At 44.2% G+C, this 20,192-nt stretch overlaps 1 protein-coding gene across 2 annotated transcripts; it reads left to right on the forward strand.

Moving 5' to 3' along the window:
* The first annotated feature begins 485 nt into the window (after nt 1-485).
* On the forward strand, nt 486-19,740 carry MGST3 (microsomal glutathione S-transferase 3). Of its 2 annotated transcripts, none has more exons than XM_079698225.1 (6): nt 486-527; nt 12,987-13,110; nt 14,226-14,299; nt 15,146-15,203; nt 17,454-17,526; nt 19,658-19,740. In XM_079698225.1, exons 2-6 carry the CDS (start codon nt 12,994-12,996, stop codon nt 19,726-19,728), a joined length of 393 nt encoding a protein of 130 aa, XP_079554351.1. In that variant the 5' UTR covers nt 486-527; nt 12,987-12,993; the 3' UTR covers nt 19,729-19,740. The 2 variants fall into 2 exon arrangements, with proteins under 2 accessions (XP_079554351.1, XP_079554350.1); XM_079698224.1 differs by lacking the exon at nt 19,658-19,740 and adding an exon at nt 18,223-18,466.
* The last annotated feature ends 452 nt before the right edge of the window (nt 19,741-20,192 follow it).

Raw genomic sequence — 20,192 nt, forward strand, 5'->3', positions numbered from 1 at the left:
CGCACACCCTAGACGCAGCCAGAACGGACCCATCCCAGCCTTGCAGCCCGGCTCTGGTGACCTGCCCCTTGCCCGCACGCGCCCTTCAAACCCGTGTCCCCGCCCTCACCCCAGAGCCCCTAGAAGCAAGCTACGGTGGCTCTGCTGGGGATAAATTATTACCGTGCTACCGTGCTGCAAACTCAATCCGAGAAGTATGAACTGGCTGGGACAGTTTAGGAAGGCGGCCACGAGGGCATTTGCAGAAAGGAACAGATAAATGCATTTGGGAGTAGGAGGGGTAAATCTGTGGACCACGGTGAGGAAAAAGAAAATGCAGTCTCTGCCTCAAGACCAGCGGCCCAGAAGAGGTACTCAGAGCGCTCTCTCTGACACCCAGAGCCCCGCCTTCAGGGCGTGGCCTCGCGCAGCCCCGGGAGGGGGCGGGGACTACTCCGGGCCGCGCCCCACTGCAGGAGGCCAAGGGTGCCGCACCTACACTTCCGCTGCGCACTGCGTTCTGCACTAGCCGAGCGAAGGTGATTCAGGTGAGTACCCGCACCTGCGGGCAGCGAGGAGCGTGGGCCTCGGAGGCATTTCAGCTCCTGCGCTGGGCACCGCCCGTATCTCGGCCATCCCAAGCTGAATAGGGACTCTCTCTCTCTCTCTCCCTTCTTGTCTGTAGGTTTCTTTCTACCTTCCCATCCCCTTTGCCCTCCATCCTCCCCATGATGTAGTGGGTTTGGAGCGTCTAAGCTGGGCCGGCCACGCTATCTAAAACTCAGGGAGATTCTCAAGGTCAACCCTTCCTCCGTTACTTCCTTTTCCCTCCTCCGCTCCCTGGGCTGTGCGGACGCCGGACTCCTTCTTTCTGCCTCCCAGAGCCCACCTGACCTTGCCAACTGCATCTCTGGTGCACAGGAGGGGCGGGCAGGGCACTGCAGGGGCAGCTGGCAGTGCAGGCCTGATCGGTAACACAGGTTTTTAAAGTGGCCTGCGAGCCCTGCGCCAGCTGCGGATGTGCATGTGTTGCTAGGGACCTTCCGGGAGGGCCTCCCAGGGAATTGTGTTTGTTTTCCTCCGGTTTCATAGAAACGTATGTTTCGTCGTATGTTTGAATTGGAACCTATGAGTGGGTCATTTCCTACCGCTGCCTTAGAGCAGGAGAGAAGGCAGAGTCTTCGTTGAGGTTGATTTCAGAGAATTTCCCTCATCTGGTGTTGCTGCAGGGAGTGCTAGGGCCACAGCGGTGGGGCAGCTGTGGGGCGGTGGAAGGGGCTGGAGACTGGTTGGTAAGTCATTCTCCGAAGTTCTGGCTTCTGCTATCACTTTCCTTGGGAGTCACGAGTTTACCGCTACACTGTAGCTTAGAGGACAAGTGAGTGTGGGAAGGGAGGTAAAAGGAAAGCAGAGACAGGAGGGTGGGTAGGAAAAGAGCTAAGGGCTTGCGGCTTTAATCCGCTAACTGGAGAAAGGGAGATCTGGAGGAAAGGACACTTACTGCTCTGCAGATATATGGCTCTTGGCAGGTGCTGTAGACCTGGGCGTGGTCATGTGGAATTGCCGCAGATTTTCGATTCCTCTGTCGGTGGAAGCAAGGGCATCTCTTGGGAGATCTGTAGATCGCTGGGAGCCTACAGTTCCTGGGAAGCACCCAAGGTTATTGGTCAAAATTACAGACTATGTTTAGGTCAACGAATTCAGTGATGAGAGCATAGTATCTGAGTCAGGGGATCAAGAACGTTTATTCTCACGGGAGTTAAATTTAACAGTTAAATAAGTTTACATCTAAAACCCAAACAAATACTTTCAGCCGGGGAAGACATTCTGTAAAGCTTCCCCCCTGACAATGTTACAGAAATAGAAAACTTTGTCAAGTGATTCCCCCCGCAAATGCTGTTACTACATATAAAACAGAGGTACTGTGTAGAGGTACTGTGCCCAGTCATAGAAACTGCACTGCAGGGCCTCCTTAGATTAAGGAACAAAACTGGAGAAGGGCAGTCTTCCCCCTTATTTTAGACTTAATCCTGCCAGTTTAGAGTTCTGCAGAGATGCAGTCCATGAAGGGGAACCTCCTAACCTGGAGGATAGCAAAGAGACTGAACCTATGTGGAGAAATCTGGAATGAAGTGGATGACAAATCAATGTGTCAAAGAGTAATTTAGTGCCTACTGCACAGCTAGCAATATTTAAATATATTCTTCCCTATATTTCTATTTAAATATTCTGAATCTGTATTCAGAACACCTTTGCCAACCACAATTGACCATGAACCATTTAGCATTTTTTAAAGCAATATGTATTTAAAAGAATATACTGCTATGGTTTTTACAACTGGTTTCATTAATACTACTTATGAGTATACCATCCTCCTGAAAAAGAAGAATTCAGCAGTTACCGGGTAGGTTACTGCTATGTAAAATAGAATTTTTGCGTTTCCCTCGCTATCTCTTACAGTGTCTATGTGCCTATCTTCCTATGGGGAAGTTGTACTACCTTCCAAATACATTTGCAAATACCTTTAAGGAGTTCAGCATTTAGAATCATCCGTCCGCTGTTACGCTATGAGTTCCTTCTAGAGTCGACCCATTTATTAACTGGAACTTGTGTTCTAATATTTTGGTGACTTAGTTCACTCTTTTTTATTTAATAGTGTTATTTTATTTCTCCATTCTTCATTCTAAGTACAGACAGGCCTGAAGAGTTAGACCCCTGTTTCAGGCAGGAGCCTGCAGCCTATGCAGTTCCTTCATTCAGAATGGCTGGTAGCCTGGTGGGGACTTGTTCAGCAGCTGCTAAGAATTCACTGCATACAGTCCACCCACATTTCTTGTGATGGAAAATCCAAATGGTGTCCATGTGACTCATTAGAGATTTTTTTTTTCCTCTTCAGGAAGTCGGCTTAGTTTCACTCTGCCCCTCAGTTCCTATATAATGCCAGTTAAGGGACAGGTTGTATGGAAATCGTATGTAAAAATGAAGTGCCAATTTTTGTGTTGCTTTGCCCTTTGCAAACCTGAATGCCTGAAAGTTTGGAGGATTTTTTTCCCCTGTAATCTCTCCTCCTGTCATACTGCAGTGCTGACACTCATTAAAAAGAAAAAAAAAATGTTCCTTTTTGGACCTTTTCCAAGGTTTTTTCTTCTTCCAATTAGAAAGCTCTCAGGCTTTAATCAGTCACAGGCTTGGAGTTAATTATTAGCTTTCTGCTCTCCTTAATATATTTTATGCTCAGGAGAGGGTCCGGAGAGGTAGAAAAGTTTCAAAAGAGGTCAAGTGTGGTCAAACTTGCTCCCCAACCTCATTGAGAGACAAATACAGCCAAGGGTTGAGAGCATAACTGTGGAGCCAGACTGCCTGGCTGTGTGTGAATCCAGGCTTTCTCTGTTACAGCTGTGTGTCCCTGGGCAGATTACTTAACCTCTCTGATGTTCAGTTTCTTCATCTGTAAAATGGAGCAATAATATATCATAGAGATGCTGTGAGGGTTTAAATGAGTTAATATTGATGAACTACTTAGAACAGTGTTTGACACATAATAAGTAATATATGTGCTAATAATAAGTGTTAATAATAATCATTGATTTCTCCTACCACTCTTCCTCTAGGTTATATCACTACCCTTCAGCCAACACTGGTCTCCTTTTCATCCTTATACAAGTAAACCCCTTTCCTGTCTCCGTGCCTGTGTACTTGCTTTTTTCTCTACATGTGTGCTCACTCTCACATCACTGTTACATCCTTCAGAGCCCTTAGCTCAATCTGTTACCTTCCTGTTTCATGATCCTCGTAAGTTGTCTCCCTCCATTTGACTCTGTATTCTGGAAGGTCAGGACCTTCTTTCTCAGTCTTGTTCACCATTGTAGCCCTGCACTGCACGTGGTACCCAGCATTCAGTAGGGGATAAATCAGGAAAGGAATCATTCTAAGGCACTACTGAGGAAGGTGGTAGATGTGGACTTAAAGTGAGCATTCCATTTAGGTGAAACGCTTTATCCTGCATTGACTTTGTCAGATCAGCTCCCTTGAATGAATTGTTACCAGATTTTTATTTTCTTCTGCATCCCATAACTTCTCCCCATTCTCTTCCCTGTCCTCTGAGATTGGTGCCTTCAGACTATGGGAAATGTCCTGCAGCCTGTCCCTGGGATCACACCTCCCTGGAGGCTGGGCTCCAGATGGTCCAACGTGGCTCAGGGCTTTTAGGTCAGCACATCAAGGAACTCTCGCCCAGAGGGCCTTTTGGGTCAAGAGTCTGTTTGGGAAAGTTTGTCATCCTACAAACAGGGGGACCTAGGATTTGTTCTGTCTTACAATCTACTATTCTTAGATTCCTGAAGAGCTGAATTACCAGTTTTTCCCAGGAGAGATTCAGTTAAGCATATGTGTCTAGTGCCTTTTCGCACAGAAGTCAGACTCCAGAGAAGAAAAGAGCAGGTAATTTGCTTATTTGGCCTTAACAAAGTTTATTTGTGTCAGTGCAGGCTCATCCCACATAACCAGGAAATATTCACTTGCACTTGAGCATCAAGCTGGTCCTTCCCTCCCACCTCCCGCTCTCAGCCAGTGCAGTAATGTAGGCGTCCTCAGCACTGACAGCTCACGAGAGTGTTGGAATTAAAATGACATGTGGAACTTGAATATTTTATATTCCAAGCTGTGGCTACTTAACTATAAAATTGAATATATTTGAATTTATAGGACATTTATCTCTTAAGAAGACAGATCTTCCATCCCCCTAACTTGTAGTGTGCTTCCACTTTCCAAGTGTTCTGCCAGCAACACTGATGAGGAATTAAAGAATATGAGAAACCGGGAAAGACCCACTTTATTACCTGCCTCTGCTGTTTGCCTCACTTGAGTTAATATTCAAGGCTGGACAAATAATGGCCTGCCTATTCAACTAACTTTTCATTTTTAGCCCTTGGAGTGATATTTACTGAATATGCAAAACAATTGTAGGGAATAGTTATTTTTCTTCACATGGTTATTATTCCTTCTCTTAACTGTCCATGTACTCTTTTTTTTAAATAAATTTATTTATTTATTTATTTTTGGCTGCATTGGGTCTTCGTTGCTGCACGCAGGCTTTCTCTAGTTGCGGTGAGAGGGGGCTACTGTTCGTTGTGGTGCGCGGTCTTCTTGTTGCGGTGGCTTCTCTTGTTGTGGAGCACGGGCTCCAGACACGCGGGCCTCGGTAGTTGTGGCTCGTGGGCTCTAGAGTGCAGGCTCAGTAGTTGTGGTGCACGGGCTTAGTTGCCCTGCAGCATGTGGGATCTTCCCGGACCAGGGCTCAAACCCATGTCCCTTGCATTGGCAGGTGGATTCTTAACCACTGCGCCACCAGGGTAGCCCCCATGCACTCTTTTTAAAATCTCACTGCCATTTGAAACTTTGACACTCAAACAGATTTTATCATCTGTGTACTGTAGAAGTGACCAGACTGGCATTCTGAAAATGTAGGATGAACCCAAAGAAATTCTGTGACTCTCCTTTTTTTCTCTCCCATCATGGCAACAGGGAATTACTTTTGTGCTGCTTGCCTCTAGGATCTCAAGTTTCTCCATTTAGCTTTATATGGGCTCAGCTGCCTTGCCTAGAAATAATTTTGAGGACTATTCCTTTGGAGGCAGAAACGAGGCTGGACAGCTACCTCATTAAAAGAGTACAGTCTGAGAAGACCCCTAGCACAACCTCAGAGTTTTTGGAACCACTTCCCGGTGTTGGGGACTCATGGAGGTCCATTTGATGTGATCTGATGAAGCCCTTTAAGTTACCATCCTTGTATTATTCTCATGAAAATGCCATGTAAAATAAAGGACCGGGGCTTCCCTGGTGGCAAAGTGGTTAAGAATCCTCCTGCCAATGCAGGGGACACGGGTTCGAGCCCTGTATGGGAAGATCCCACGTGCTCCGGAGCCACTAAGCCCATGCGCCACAACTACTGAGACTGCACTCTAGAGCCCACGAGCCACAACTAGTGAGCCCACGTGGCACAACTACTGAAGCCTGCACACCTAGAGCCCGTGTTCTGCAACAGGAGAAGCCACCGCAATGAGAAGCCTGCGCACCGCAAGGAAGAGTAGCCCCCGCTCACCGCAACTAGAGAAAGCCTCATACAGCAATGAAGACCCAATGTAGTCAAAAATAAATAATTAAGATAAATACATTTAAAAAAATATATATATATATATATATATATGGAAGATTGGATTAATAATACAGGCAGCCAAATAAGGATTTTAATGAAACATTGGGGAATGGCTCCAAGTCAGTCTGTAAGTGCTTTAGCATTGTCCCATTCCTGATGCATTAAAAAAAAAGACTGCTGAGAAATTGAAGTACAGTTGGAGGGGAGCAATCTTGCAAATGGAAGTAAGGGTTACCATTGTCCACACTGGTTTTTATTTGTTTGAGGGCAAAGAGAGAGGTGAAAGTTGAAATCCTCTCTCCCTTAAGACATTTGATTGATTTTCATTTAGGAGAAGATAAGTTGTTGTAACTTCATGGCTCAGAAGTCGTAAATTATTTGAGGCCAGTGCCCAAATGATAAAGCCTGCCTTTTGCTCCATTTGTGCAGTGTTGATTGTGCCCTGGGGAATTTCTATTGGCAGCTAAGGTGGAGTGGAGTAAATAAGTGAAGGAGAGCTTTACCCCAGGAGTATTCCGTTGAATGTAGTTCAGGAAGTTCTCTGAGTAACCCTTTTGTAACTGAAGGAATCCCTGCCCCCGTGAGATAAGGCAAGTGGTGGCAGAAGCAGGAATTGGAGGAAAGGTTGAGCGAAGCATAAGCGCTGGAGTAGTTATGCTTCCAGGTGAATCTGTCAATCACATTCCTATAGGAGAGTACCTTAGCCAAATATCATAATGAAACTCCATGTTGCTAACTCACGCACTGGAATAGAGCATATCTTCTAGGGGTGAGACCAACACTGCCTCATTCGAAGTCCAAGCTTGATCACTCCTAAAGTAAGACTTTACAGTGGTGCCTTGTAGCTTTTTAAAAATCCACTGGGGGGCTTCCCTGGTGGCGCAGTGGTTGAGAGTCCGCCTGCCGATGCAGGGGACACGGGTTCGTGCCCCGGTCCGGGAAGATCCCACATGCCGCGGAGCGGCTGGGCCCATGAGCCATGGCTGCTGAGCCTGTGCTCCGCAACAGGAGAGGCCACAACAGTGAGAGGCCAGTGTACCGCAAAACAAACAAACAAACAAACGAAAAACCATTCCCAAAAGGATCTCTACTATTAAATAAGTGACATGAATTTTCTAAATAAAAAGAAAAACTAATTCCTTTTAAACCTTCAACTTAATTGTCTCTCAGCTGAACTATTTTGACTCAAGACTGCCAGGAAACAGTTAACTAGGCGCATACACCTCTGTAGTTACTAATAAGTGAAGAGAGAACAGAAACACTTCTGTCCTATCTCTGTCTTTCCCCAACCCTTTTAGTTTCATTTTTGTGGAGGGGGGGTGGGGGGGTTTGTACACAGTTTCTGATCGTTGGTATGAAGGAAAAATCTGGAATTGGGTATTTGTTTACTTATTTGCCTGCTTCCCCCAGTAAAACATGAGCTTCCTGAGGGCAGGGACCAAAGTCTGGCTTGTTCACCTCATCCCCAGCACAGGCCCACTGAGTAGCCCATAGTAGGCACTCAATAAACTTGAACAAGTAAATGAACGGATGCTCAGCCCCATGCGAGGATAAGCATGTCTGGCTACAGGGAGGGTTTGCATGCCTGCAGTTTGCTGAGTTCCATAGTCTGTACTAGAAGCCTGCTTCGTTCTGAATACTCCTGCCCTTCAGATAATATATTATAACATGGCTGGCTATTAAGAGTTCAAAAAGGAGGGGAATCTATGTAGTTCTAAGCTTTGTTTGCTATTTTAAAATGATAATTCTAAATTATAAATTCTTAAATGTATCTCATGACCATGCATTCGAACATCTGCTTTTATCACTGAATCAGGGCAAAGACAGTTAACAGAACATTAGCACACATAGTATAACCTGATATATAACATTTATTGAGTACTTACTATGTGACAGGCATTCTGATGGTTGTTTAGAGACAGTGTCCCCATTTAATCTTTACAACAACTATATGGTGTGGGGTAGGTGCCATGATAATCTCCAATTAACAAGTGAGGAAACCAAGGATGCTTGAAAGACATTGAGTAATTTTCCCGAGGACACACAGCTAGGAATATGAGATCCAGGTTCTAAACCCAGACTATGTGATTCCAAAACTGCCCCCTTACCTGCAAGGCTGTCTCTGTACTGCACATAGTGGATAAGTGACAGGATTCAAGCTAAAAATCAGGTCCGATTCTTTGGTTCCTTTGTAACATACTGTCTATTCCTCCTGTCTCCTCGATTACTAATTATTGTCAGGCCATTTTTTTACATAACTTTTTTGGTATATAGTTGCTCATTTTGCACATTATAGAAAGGTACAAAGGAAAATCTATAATTCAGCCATCTGGAAATAGCTATGCTTATGATTTTGATATTTTCTTCTTTTTTTCTATTATTGAGAAAACTAGATATACTCTTTTTGTTTTCTTTTTTTAACTTAATATGCTGTATATTAAGTCTGTTTCACCATCTTTAATGTTTCACCATTTTTAATGGTTATATACTATTCTGTTTTACAGATATATTATTTATTTAATTAGTCCTCTTTGTTTGGACATCTATACCATTTCTGTTTTTGCTATTATAAATAGTGCTGAAGTGAATGTCTTTGAACCAAATCTGTTTGCCTTCCTGATTATTACCCCATGATAGATTCCCAGTAGAATTAATGAGCAAAAGGTTATGAACAATGTAAAGCATATTGCCTGCCGCCAGGCTGTCCTGCAGGTGGCTCTGTTTTACACTTCTCCCAGCAGCGTGTAATACTACCAAGTAACTAAATAAAATTTTATTTGTACAAATCATAAATTTTAATCTTAACAGCTGGTGTGCAACTAACCTCTGAAACTGCGTGATAATTCACAAGTGCTATTATACAACCAAGTGAGTTACAAAGTAATCTATACCAGTCATGAAAGTTCAGCTCCAAAAGGACCATTGGACTGCATTCTGTGTGTCTATCACCATGTAGAAGGCAAAGTCTAGGGCAGAGTTCCCACCCCCAAGAACCTTATCTTGTTGGGTGGATATACGGGTTGCCAGTGACACAGAGCAGGTATGTAATCAACAAACTATAGTGTGCAGTCCGAATGCGTGCTCTTGTCAGAAAGAGGTTGTGTTGCACATATCAGCTTCTCAAGCCTGTGCCCTGGGAGCTATCGGCTAGCTGCGGACTGGCCCAACCTCGGGCGTGGCTGGAGCTGCCTGGAACGTGGCTGCTGTGAGCCGAGGTGCCTCCTCTTTCGCCAGTGTACGCACCCGCACCAGCGACGGGGTGGGAGCGTGCATCTCTTTGCCCTGGATTCCTCGGAAAATAAGCATTCAGCAAATGATGAAGTTTTTTTTGAACCCTAAGTGAATTAAACTAATTCTTTCCTTAAAGGACAAGACTTAAGCGTTTTGCAGTCCCTATTGGATTTATGTTTTCAGCAGCTGTAGCGACAGAGCTTTTCTCTGTGTTCTGATCTCCTCTTTCTCCAGGAATTCATACATCCAATTGATTCCATTGTTTCAGTGGATGCTTTGAGGGGGAAAAAGGAAACTGACATGGGTTAGGCACACACTTTATGCCAGGCACTGTGCAGAGTGGAGGAGGCATTCTGAAAGCTACCTGGACTTACAACTTGCTTCATTTATTCCACAGCTTTCTATAAGCACACACTCTGTGCTTGGCACGGGGGATGCTGGACACACATGGTCCCTCCCTCACGGGAGCTTAGTATCTGATGCAATTGGCTGCTCTCTCTGTTCTAGCCCTGATCACGCCAGCTGGGAAGTGCTGGCTACAATGGCCTGTGAAGCAGGGCTCCTCACATGGTGAAAGTGCAAGGAGGTGTGGGGACGGCGGGGGGCGGGGGGGTTGCTGAACAGGCTTGGCTCCGGCACCTATGCAGGTGTGTCCAGGGCTCCTGCAGGGAGAGCCTTGGGGGAGGGCCGCCTCTCTCCTCCTGCCCCTAGTACGCTCACTGTTTCCTGACCGATTACACTGTCCTTTGCACACTACCCACTTTAGCATTGGACTCTGGGTCTCCCTTACTGTAAATTCTCTGTCCTTCAAAGGTCTTCTTCCTGGCTCTGCTTGCCCTCACCTAGATTCTTTTCCCCTCAGTACCTATCACCATAGCAAAATGTGAAGAGAGTCACTTTCACTAGGGTGTGACTGCCTAAGACTGTAACCTCCCAGGTTGCACTTATACTTTAGAAGAGGAGGTCAGTAGTAAACATTAATTTCTAATTGCAGGTTTTTGAGCTGTTGCCTTTCTGAGTGCTCATTGCCTGCAACAGAAACATCTACTCAAAAGATACTTCTCTGTCCTGCCACCTAGCTTCTCCTACCCAAATCCTTACAGGCCAGAAAAACAGAGGCCAGTGACCGAGCCACCGAATTCTAATGTTTTGCCTGGGCTAGCTGGAGTATTTGGGGAAGAATTCTAAAACCTGCTCTGGTCTTAGCTCTGCTCTCATCTCTCTACCTGAGCCTCCATTTCCTTTTCTGTAAAATGGAGCTTATGGGATTTGAGGGGAGATGAAAAATGAGCTGAAAAGTCTGCACCAACACAAGGTGACCCCAGGCTGCAAGAGAGCCTAGCCTCCTGTCTAAAGGTGAGGTCTGAACAGACTTTCAACGTGCACACTTTGACCTAAACCAGATATGCTTAATTGTATCGTGCTTAAACAGGCGGCTTTTGACAAAGTTAGAGACAGCTCCGTTTTCAGTGGCCTGTTTGGCCCAGATGGGTTGAACTCCAGGGATATCAGGTAGTCATGTTTATTTTTTTTCAAAGAGGTGTTCAGTATTTGCCCCATATTTTTGTTTTAATAACTACTACCAAAGCTTCCTCCCCAAGCTGATTTTCTAAACTCTGGAAAGGACTAATTCTAAAAGAGAATGAGGGCAGGGAAGCTTGGAAGGCAGCCAAAGACTCCTTGCTCTCTGCAGCCACACAAGATGGCCCAGGAGAGGTTGACCTGGAGGTGATTCCCATGTTGAGTCATGGGGACGGCCCTTTCCAGTGTGTATGTCCCCTGTCCCAGAGGAGGGGATGCTGGGTGCCCCTCCACGAGCAGCTCCAGGTAAAGAAAGAATATAGCAGGGGAAACTAACGGGAATTATTGTGAAACATGGGGGATGGGCAGAATTTAGGATTTTGGTTCCAAATGTTATTTTGCAGACCTACGGGAAGCTTACTTTTAAAGAACTGACCTGTTTGCTGGCCCCAAATTCCACACTGAGAAAGATTCTGTGATCCCAATGTCAGTTCAGCTCTAAATCGTCAAGTGGGATTGAAAGGGGACATTGGAACTGAATTGGAACCTAAATTTGAATCCCAACTCGGATACTTTCTCTTTTAGACCTTGGGAAAATTACTTAACCTCTGGGTGCTCTTTGGAAAATAGGGATATTAGCATCTTGTTGGGTTGTTTGTGAGGATGACTAAAACATTTTGCAGCAGGGTAACCTTCCCAGGCTTTAAGGAGAGATTTCAGCCAAACAGTTTTCAGGGGTGGAAATTTGTTTTTCTTTGGCCATGCCATGTGGCATGCGGGATCTTAGTTCCCTGACCAGGGATCGAACCTGTGTCCCCTGCAGTGGGATCGCGGAGTCCTAACTACTGGACCACCAGGGAATTCCCAGGGATGGAAATTTTAAACTGAAGACAGAATATACACAGGAGCTGTTGGCCTGTGGCAGCCATGCACGTGATGGGACAGCAGCTAAGGATCTCTGGAAGCATTGTCGCTATTTCTCTGTGTCCTGCCGTGCTCTGACCCTTCAGACATCTGGTGATCAATGCTCAGAGACACTGGAGGGCAGCACTAACTTACTCTGAATTTATTAAGGCTTCTTCCCACCCAGCAGGTTTTCCTCTCCTTGATCTCCGGTCTGTTTCTTTCCTTCTTTCTTCTTTCCTCCTGGAGTAGGACAAGAGCTAAAAGAGCTGAAATTGCTGAACACTGAAAAATGCTGAGATGAGCTTTTTCTCCAAACATTTCATATGAAATTTTTCAAACATGCAGAAAAGTTGGAAGAATTGTATAGTGAACATCCATATAGCTACCACCCAGGTTCTAGCATTAATATTTTGCTATATTAGCTTGCATCATCATTTTTTGATGCATTTAAAAATAAGCTTCATTGCAGGCACTAGAACACATCATGGGGCTAGTTTTGAAGTGTTAATTTGATGAAGAATCTGGGTTCTCCAAGAGCTGCCCAGAGCCTTGCTCTGCTTTCAAAGAACTAGAACTGATCCCTTCCCTACCAGTGTGATATTTCTGCTGCTGTACCAGCACATGCCTCAGGATCCAAGGGAGGCCCTAGGGTTCCTGCCCTGAGTGTCCCCGATGCCAACAGACATACAAGCGAAAAACTTGGAATCACTGTGTACTTACTGACTATATCCTGTTTCTCTCTTTCTCTTTCTCTTTCTCTCTCTCTCTCTCTCTCTCTCTCTCTCTCTCTCTCTCTCTGTAACTTAGTATATCTTTTAGCCTTGCTAAATATTTTTTTAAATTGTGGTTTTTAGTGGCCAGACCATCCAATAGCAATGACTACTGCAGTGGTTTAGATAAATCTCATACATGCAATGTTGATCAAAAGAACTTGGGCACAAAAGAGAATATACAATGTGATTGTGAACTTTTCTGTGTATATTGCAGACTTGAATCATTTTTTAATTCCGTTGGGTGGTATACAGTAATATCAGTATACAGTAATATCTGTCTCTTAGAACCACCAGATCACTCACGCCTCTTTTTGATCTGTAGGGGTACGTTTGCTGGTAACAAAGCTTCCCACTCTTGAGGCCTCCTGTAGCTTGGAGCCCACAGTACCAGTGGGCGCCCTAATGTGTTCTTTCTCCCACAGAGTCAGGATGGCCGTCCTCTCTAAGGAATATGGTTTCGTGATTCTAACTGGTGCTGCCAGCTTCATAATGGTAACTCATCTAGCCATCAACGTTTCCAAGGCCCGCAAGAAGTACAAAGTGGAGGTGAGTGGGGACACAGCGGTGCCTCTGTGGGTTCGTTGGGGCAAGAACTTGTTTTCAGTTGTGGAGGAAAAGGTGAGGTGCTAGTGGTCAGCGGTGGCAGTTTCAGGCCTGTTCCTATTGGAAGTTCTGCCCCTGTCTGGCAAGAGGAAGGCAAGAAATATGGGGCCCTTCTGGAGAGTCATTTCCATCTTGTTTTACTTTTGTCTCTTCTGTAAAAAGACCGAGTGTGCTTTTGGCTGGAGCTCTTTGCTAGGAAGACAGTTATTTTCTAAAGGGAGTTAAATAGGAAATTCCAAGGCTGTCCAGTGGTTAGGACTCTGTGTTTTCACTGCCAAGGGCCCAGGTTCGATCCCTGTTTAGGGAACAAAGCTGTACAGCGAGGCCAAAAAAAAAAAAAGGGGGATGGAGGGGGTTAAATAGCAGTTGTTTCCTGGTGTGCCACTTTAAAATGATGTCTTCTGGTGATTTTCCTGTTTCCCAAGTAGAAAAGAAGCACGTGGTGCTGAGTTAGCCTGTGTTTGGACATCAGACATAGGAAGGAGGTCTATTGAATGCTTCCTTTAGCTCTAGCTGATCTAGAAGGGATAATTACTGAAGCTGTCCCTGGTGAGCAATTTTAAATGTCTACTTCTTTTGAGCAATTTATGATTAGAGCTCCTTTTAAAGTTTTCATGTCTAGTTTATTATTTTGATGGACACATTAAAACTCTCACACACTCAGTTCCTGTTCCCCCATTAAGGGGAACCTTAAAAGGATGTGGTATTTGCTGACTCTTGGGAAGGAGCTATTTCCCAATGGCATCCCTGTAATGCATCCCAAAGCCACCAGTGATGGCATAACGTCAACAAAAACCCTGAATTTGGCACAAGCTGCCTCTATCCCTTGAATGACACAGACATATATTCTTGTCACTGGATATTAATAGACACAGATTGAATCTGCCTCTGAGAATGAGACCTCTGTCACCACATGCATGTAAGCAGAAATGGAATGATCATCTTACCAAGGCTATGGCAGAAGATGCTTTGGGATACATTATCTTTAAGGTTGATTTTAACTCTCAACACTGAATGCTACACTTGACCATTTGATCACACACACTTTGTTTTAACAGTATCCTACAATGTATAGCACTGACCCTGAAAACGGACACCTCTTCAACTGCATTCAGCGGGCCCACCAGAACACGTGAGTGCTGGCCCTGCCCGGCCCCCAAGACATCTGCAGAGTGGGTGTTTTCAGTACAAGACCTCAACACTTGGTACCCTGTTTGCTGAGTAATAGCAACGATGATGATCATGAATACTCATTAAAAGTATCATTAAAAATGTATAAGTGAACAGAATAAATATTAAGCAAAATTAAGAGTTGTTAAGATGGTGGGATTCTAGATAACCTTTTCTTTTCTTCTTCCATTTATTTTTAGTTGAAGTAAAATTGATTTACAATGTTGTTAATTTCTGCTGTACAGCCAAATGATTCAGTTATAAATATATATACTTTTTTGATATTCTCTTCCATTATGGTTTATTACAGGATATTGAATATAGTTCCCTGTGCTATACAGTAGGACCTTGTTGTTTATCCATTCTATATATAATAGCTTACATCTGCTAACCCCAAACTCCCACTTCATCCCTCCCCCAATGCCCTTTTCAAACATGAATTTAATGCTGCATTACTCTTCTGCAGTATTTGCAGCAAGTTCACTCTAAACTGATACTGAATCTCTCAGCCTAGGGGGTGAGAGGCTTTGAGCTCTGCAAGGAAATCTACTCTAATTCTCCTCATCAGTTGGTTAGATTTGAGGTCTTTGACTCACTGTGTTCTGAGTTACCTCTAATCTAATCCCAAGCAGAGCAAAAGAAGGTGGATCTTAGTGGTCAGGCCTTTTGCCTCTGGTCAATGTTTATTTTTATTCTCAAGTTTCTAACTTGGCAAGTAAGAATGTAAAGGGTTCTTAGTTTTATGTAGAAATACTTATATAGAGCACTTTAAAGGAATAAAACCCTTTTTTTTTTCTATCTATTCCAGGTTGGAAGTGTACCCTCCCTTCTTATTTTTTCTAGCTGTCGGAGGTGTTTACCACCCAGTAAGTTTTGCCGGGGAGGGGGTTCATCTAATTAGATTGAATAGATTTAATTCACTGAGCCATTCAGGAGGGAAGAGGAAATGAAAATTTAATGAACATCTTCAATGTCTAGGCACCATGTATTTAAAAGAATTTCAGTTACTTCTTACAAAGTTCCTTAAAGTAGGTAGCATTTTTCCCGTTTTTTACAGATAAGGAGAAACCTCTTGGATACTATGTAACTTTCTCAAGATCACATAGCTACAGAGTAGATGAATCAGAATTTGAACCCAGGTCTCTCTGATCCTAGGAGGTTCATGTCCATTGAGTTTTCCTTTGCCACATTATTCATGCAACGAACATTTCCTGAACACCTGAAGTTACTGCAGTGAACAAAACAGGCAAAGACTCCTGGTTTTGTGGAGCTGACTCTTAGTTGGGGTCGCAGACAAAAAGCAATTCAAGGACATCGTGTAGAATGTTAGAAGGTGATGCACCCCACAGAGGAAGCAAAAGCAGGGATGGTGGAAAGGGAGTGCCTGGGGAGGGGCGGGGGACAGTGCTGAGTGGGGCACTCAGGAGGAGCGCCTTGCTGCGAAGGTGACACTTAAGCAGTAGGTGAGGGAGCAGGTGCTGCAGATATCTCCAGACACCTCCAGGCAGGAGTCGAGCAAGGGCGAGGCCCTGGGGCAGGAGCCTGCCCGGTCTGTGTGGTGCACAGTGAGCAGGGCGGCTTCAGTGGTGAGCAGGAGGTGAGGGCTGGAGGTGAGGGTGGACCTCGGGGCCTTGTCGGCCGCTATGACCCTTGTGAGCCTTAGGTTTGGTCTGCACTACACCTTATCTAAATAAAGCAAGTTTATCTGAGCCTGATTAGTTGCCATTGGGGTCTTGCCTTACACAGAAAGTGTTTCCTTTTCAGGGCCCAGATTTCCCCTCCATTGAGTTCAGACCAGAGTGCTAGCACCTCACATTTCTGGTTCTGAGACTTTCATAAGCCTCTGGTCTGTACCTGAATGGCCTTGTGCTTTTTTTGTCAGCTGCCAGAATGGCACATCTATAGTTCATGACCTCAAAGTCTTGTATTTTTTTCAAAGAAAATTCTGCTACTCTCTTAGAGAAGATATTTCTTTCTTGTGCCTCTAAAGAGCCCCAATCCTAGCAAGTAACTAGGCTAGCTGGTCTAAACAGACTAGCTGGTCTCTCTAGGCATCACCTGATGTCCACCCCAGCCCCGTTCCTGTCCCACTCCCCTGGATCCCATTCCTTGTGATTAGTTCTTGGAAATACTCTAAGACTACTCTGAAGACAAGCACCTGATATTGTTCCTGGGTTGACGGTAATTATGCGACTTTAAAGAGAGACCTGGCAGAAACTACAGAGCTTCTAGATAGTGACTTTTGCGCCTGGGGGTTTTATTTATAGTTGTTTCATGCTCCTACTGATACTTAAGTTCCCTAAAATCATCAAAACAAACAAATAAAAATCCTAAAGTAGGAATCTCACCCCCACTGATGCCACTGCTAAATTGAAAAGACAGTTGGGGACGGTGACGCACAGTGACTCACATCCTCACACACCCTCTCTCTTCCTCTCCCCTGTCTCCTTTAGACCAAATGTGTTGGTCACCCCGGCAGGGTATCCAAATGGAAGGATTTCCCATCTTGCATGAGTTTTCACTCTCTCTTCCCAAGGGTGTTGGGAATGGGGAGACTTTCCCCTCCAAGACCACATGTTCTGGGATTCACAACATGACACACTCCCCTGACTTTTTCTAGTGGAGCCCCATGCCTATGCGTGGGCCACAGCACAGCCCCTTAGAGCCCTCCCAGGGGGGACCTGGCTGAGATGAAGCAGCACACAGCTGTGGAGTGCGCAGTCCATCTCCTGTCCACAGCGCTCCTCCCCTACTCCTGCCTTTCAGTCCGTTTCCTCTCCTGGCTTACTCTGTGACCCCCAGGCCTGCCTCTCCTTCCCCTGCGCTCTAGCATACTGAGTCCCCTGGGGCAGGCTGGGAGGTTCCTCCCATCCCACCTACCTAGGAGAAGGCCAGCAATCACCTCCCAGGTCTCTGAGCAGTTCATAGAAGGATCACAGTGCTTTGATTTTCCTGACTGAAACAACTTCATTCTACCCTAACTTTGGTAGGGAGTATTTTACTATATCCATGAAACTGTTAACTTTTTGTTAAAACATTGTGTAATCAATCTTAGATGTTAATAAAATTCTGCCTGTTTCTTTCATGCAATAACTAACGGAGCCCTTTTATTTTAGCGTGTAGTTTCTGGCTTGGGCTTGGCCTGGATTGTTGGACGAGTTCTTTATGCTTATGGCTATTACACAGGAGGTAAGGACATATTGACATCTGTCAAGGAAACAAATTTAAAATCTTATACTACTATATTTTCTTGTTTAGCAGGGCTTTAAGAAAAGGGAAAGTAACTTGATATTTAGGTGAAAGATCTGTTATCTTCTTTCTATTAACCTTTGAATAGTAACAAAGCGCATTCTGCACTTTCAATGTGTCAATTGCTGTTCTAAGAACTTTGCATATGCTATTTAGCCTTACAACAATTCTATGACATAGATAATATTATTTTATAGACGAGGAAACTGAGGCTGAGAAAGATTAAGACTCTAGGTCACAGAGCTACTAAGGGTAAACTAGAAAGCCAGGATTCAAACCCAGGCAGTCTGAGCCCAGAACCCCTGCTCCTAATCAGGTGTGCCTGAGAGAGAAGGGGAAAGAGATTCTTCTGGCTGTACTTACCTCTTGGAAGAGGGAAAACTCCATAAGATCCTGGAGCAAAGGTGCTCTAATTATTATCCCATAATGTGTTTTAAAGTTCAATACTGTTGTGGCACACGACTTTGCATGCAGTATCTGACATACTGACAGCTTAGGCTGAAGAGCTGGTTGACCTCCTAAGACTAGATGGTCTAATGTACAGCTCCAAGTGCCTTGACAGAATGGCTGGTGGATGTTGACATCATCATCATGGTGAAGCACCCCCAGTAACTTCTGCTCTTTCCTCTTTTTTAGAACCTAAAAAGCGGAAACGGGGAGCCCTGAGCTTCATCGCCCTCATTGGCCTGATGGGCACCACTGTGTGCTCTGCTTTCCAGCATCTTGGTTGGGTTAGAACTGGCTTGAGCAGTGGGTGCAAAAGCTGCCATTAAAGAGTTATAGGGTGTTTTGAAACTCTCATTCATTCTGAGTGACTTTTATTTTCAGTGACTTTTTTTTCCCTAAATAAAAACTTACCTGGCATCAGCCTCATACCTAACCCTGACTCTATCACTTATTTCTTTTTGAGTCTTTATCTAAAATATAAGTAGCCTGTTCCTAGTAGGTGAGAGAGGGGCCACGGGTATTAAGCACCCCTTCTCACCCTGCCAGAGGATGTTTACTTAATGTGTGAGCTGGAAAAAGGTCTAATTGTGGAAATATGTTCATAGTCAGGCCACAGCAGTGAAAAACTGGGGCTCGAAGAAAGTCTTTTAGTGCTAGTTATGATATAAGATTATCTTATCACTTGCTAATACATAGGATAGCAATAGGATTTTTAAAAAATCTCTATTGAAGATTGCTTCTAATGCGTAAAAACTGAAGTGATAGACTAAATTTAAGGTTATGAAACTTAATAGAGATGAATCTAATTTCCTGCATTTGGATGCAAAGATCTGATTGCATAGGTACAAATGGGGAAGGACACCCTTAGCAACAAAATATGGAAGCCTTAAAAGGTTTTAGCTGACTTGGAGAACAATGCGAGTTGGCAGAATGAGATGGCTGTTCCAGAAATGAATGTGGCCCGAAACTACTTGACAGTAATAGTGTCTAGATCTGTGCTTGCCAATACAGCCACTAGCCACATAGGCCTATTTACATTTAAATTTATGCTATACTATATAAATAAAACAAACAAAAATATCAGCTCTTTAGTTGCTCTAACTACATTTCAAGTGTTCAGTAGCCTTTGAGGATTAGATAGGATTTGAACCCAGGCCTAACTCTCAAATTCATGCCTTTTCCATTGTACCCCACTACCACTTCGAGGAGCAAAAACAGTTAAGGATAGAATGCCCTGGTCGGCAATTGAAGATGGTCAGCTTTGGCTAGATGACTGCCTGGAGTCCTCAGGGAATTGGATGAGAAAGCTGGACTAGATCAGTGTTGGTTCGTGAGAAATTTTCACCAGTGGAGAGCAAAATAAGAAAAATCAGGACTGTTTTTATAAAGCTTTAACTTGTATTCTTTTTTACATTAAAATGTCCCTTTATGAAATGATGGTGGTGATGAATAGTACGGTTTTTTGTTCCTGACTTAAAAAGATAATATAATTAAAAATTTGTAATAAGCTAGGGTTGTGGTTTGGGTTGTTTTTTTATTTTGATTTTTGCCTTTTTGGTTTTTGTTTGATAAGAAATGCACCTAAAGTGATTGGAGAACTTGTTAAGGTTTCTTTTCTCATCAGACTATAGGAGGCATCAGCGAAGCTGGGCAGGGGAGACATGGAGACAAATTTGGGTTTTCACCTTTGTTTGAAGTCTTAACAGGGTATGCTTTTCAAAGTAATATGATCCATCTTTGTCATTTTGCTATTATAGAATGGGCTCAAAGGAAGTTTTATAAGGAACCCAACACATGAAAGGGTGCTGTGGTTGAAGTGGGGAACCCAGAGCTCTGCCTTTTCATTTCCCTGTTTCCTCCACCAACACACTTCCAGGGCACCCAAGGGCTGGGCAGAATCCAGTTTGTATCAATGCCATAGAGAATAACCCTGACTGGCAAGCTAGTTTGTATTAAATTCCCTGGTCTCGTGGAGAAAAAAAAAAGGGCATAAGTACTGCTTCCACTCACTGCTGTTTCAAGAGTGTACATTCCAAAGAGTCAGTTTATTTCTATGGAAAAACACATTCTGAGTTCTGTTATAGGTGGAAATTAGACAACCATACCAGTCTACCGTTGCTCCATACTGAACCTCAAGTATCCGCCCCCTGCAGGTAGCT

This window comes from Hyperoodon ampullatus (assembly GCF_949752795.1).
Source record: "Hyperoodon ampullatus genome assembly, chromosome: 2".
NCBI classification, from domain to species: Eukaryota; Metazoa; Chordata; class Mammalia; order Artiodactyla; family Ziphiidae; genus Hyperoodon; species Hyperoodon ampullatus.

What these genes read in the sequence shown, in the direction of transcription:
- MGST3 (XM_079698224.1), top strand. Translation starts at nt 12,994, where the DNA reads ATGGCCGTCCTCTCTAAGGAATATGGTTTCGTGATTCTAACTGGTGCT. An exon ending in CAGCGGGCCCACCAGAACAC is followed by an intron (nt 14,300 to 15,145) that starts GTGAGTGCTGGC and finishes TATCTATTCCAG; the next exon opens with GTTGGAAGTGTACCCTCCCT. An exon ending in TTATGGCTATTACACAGGAG is followed by an intron (nt 17,527 to 18,222) that starts GTAAGGACATAT and finishes CCTCTTTTTTAG; the next exon opens with AACCTAAAAAGCGGAAACGG.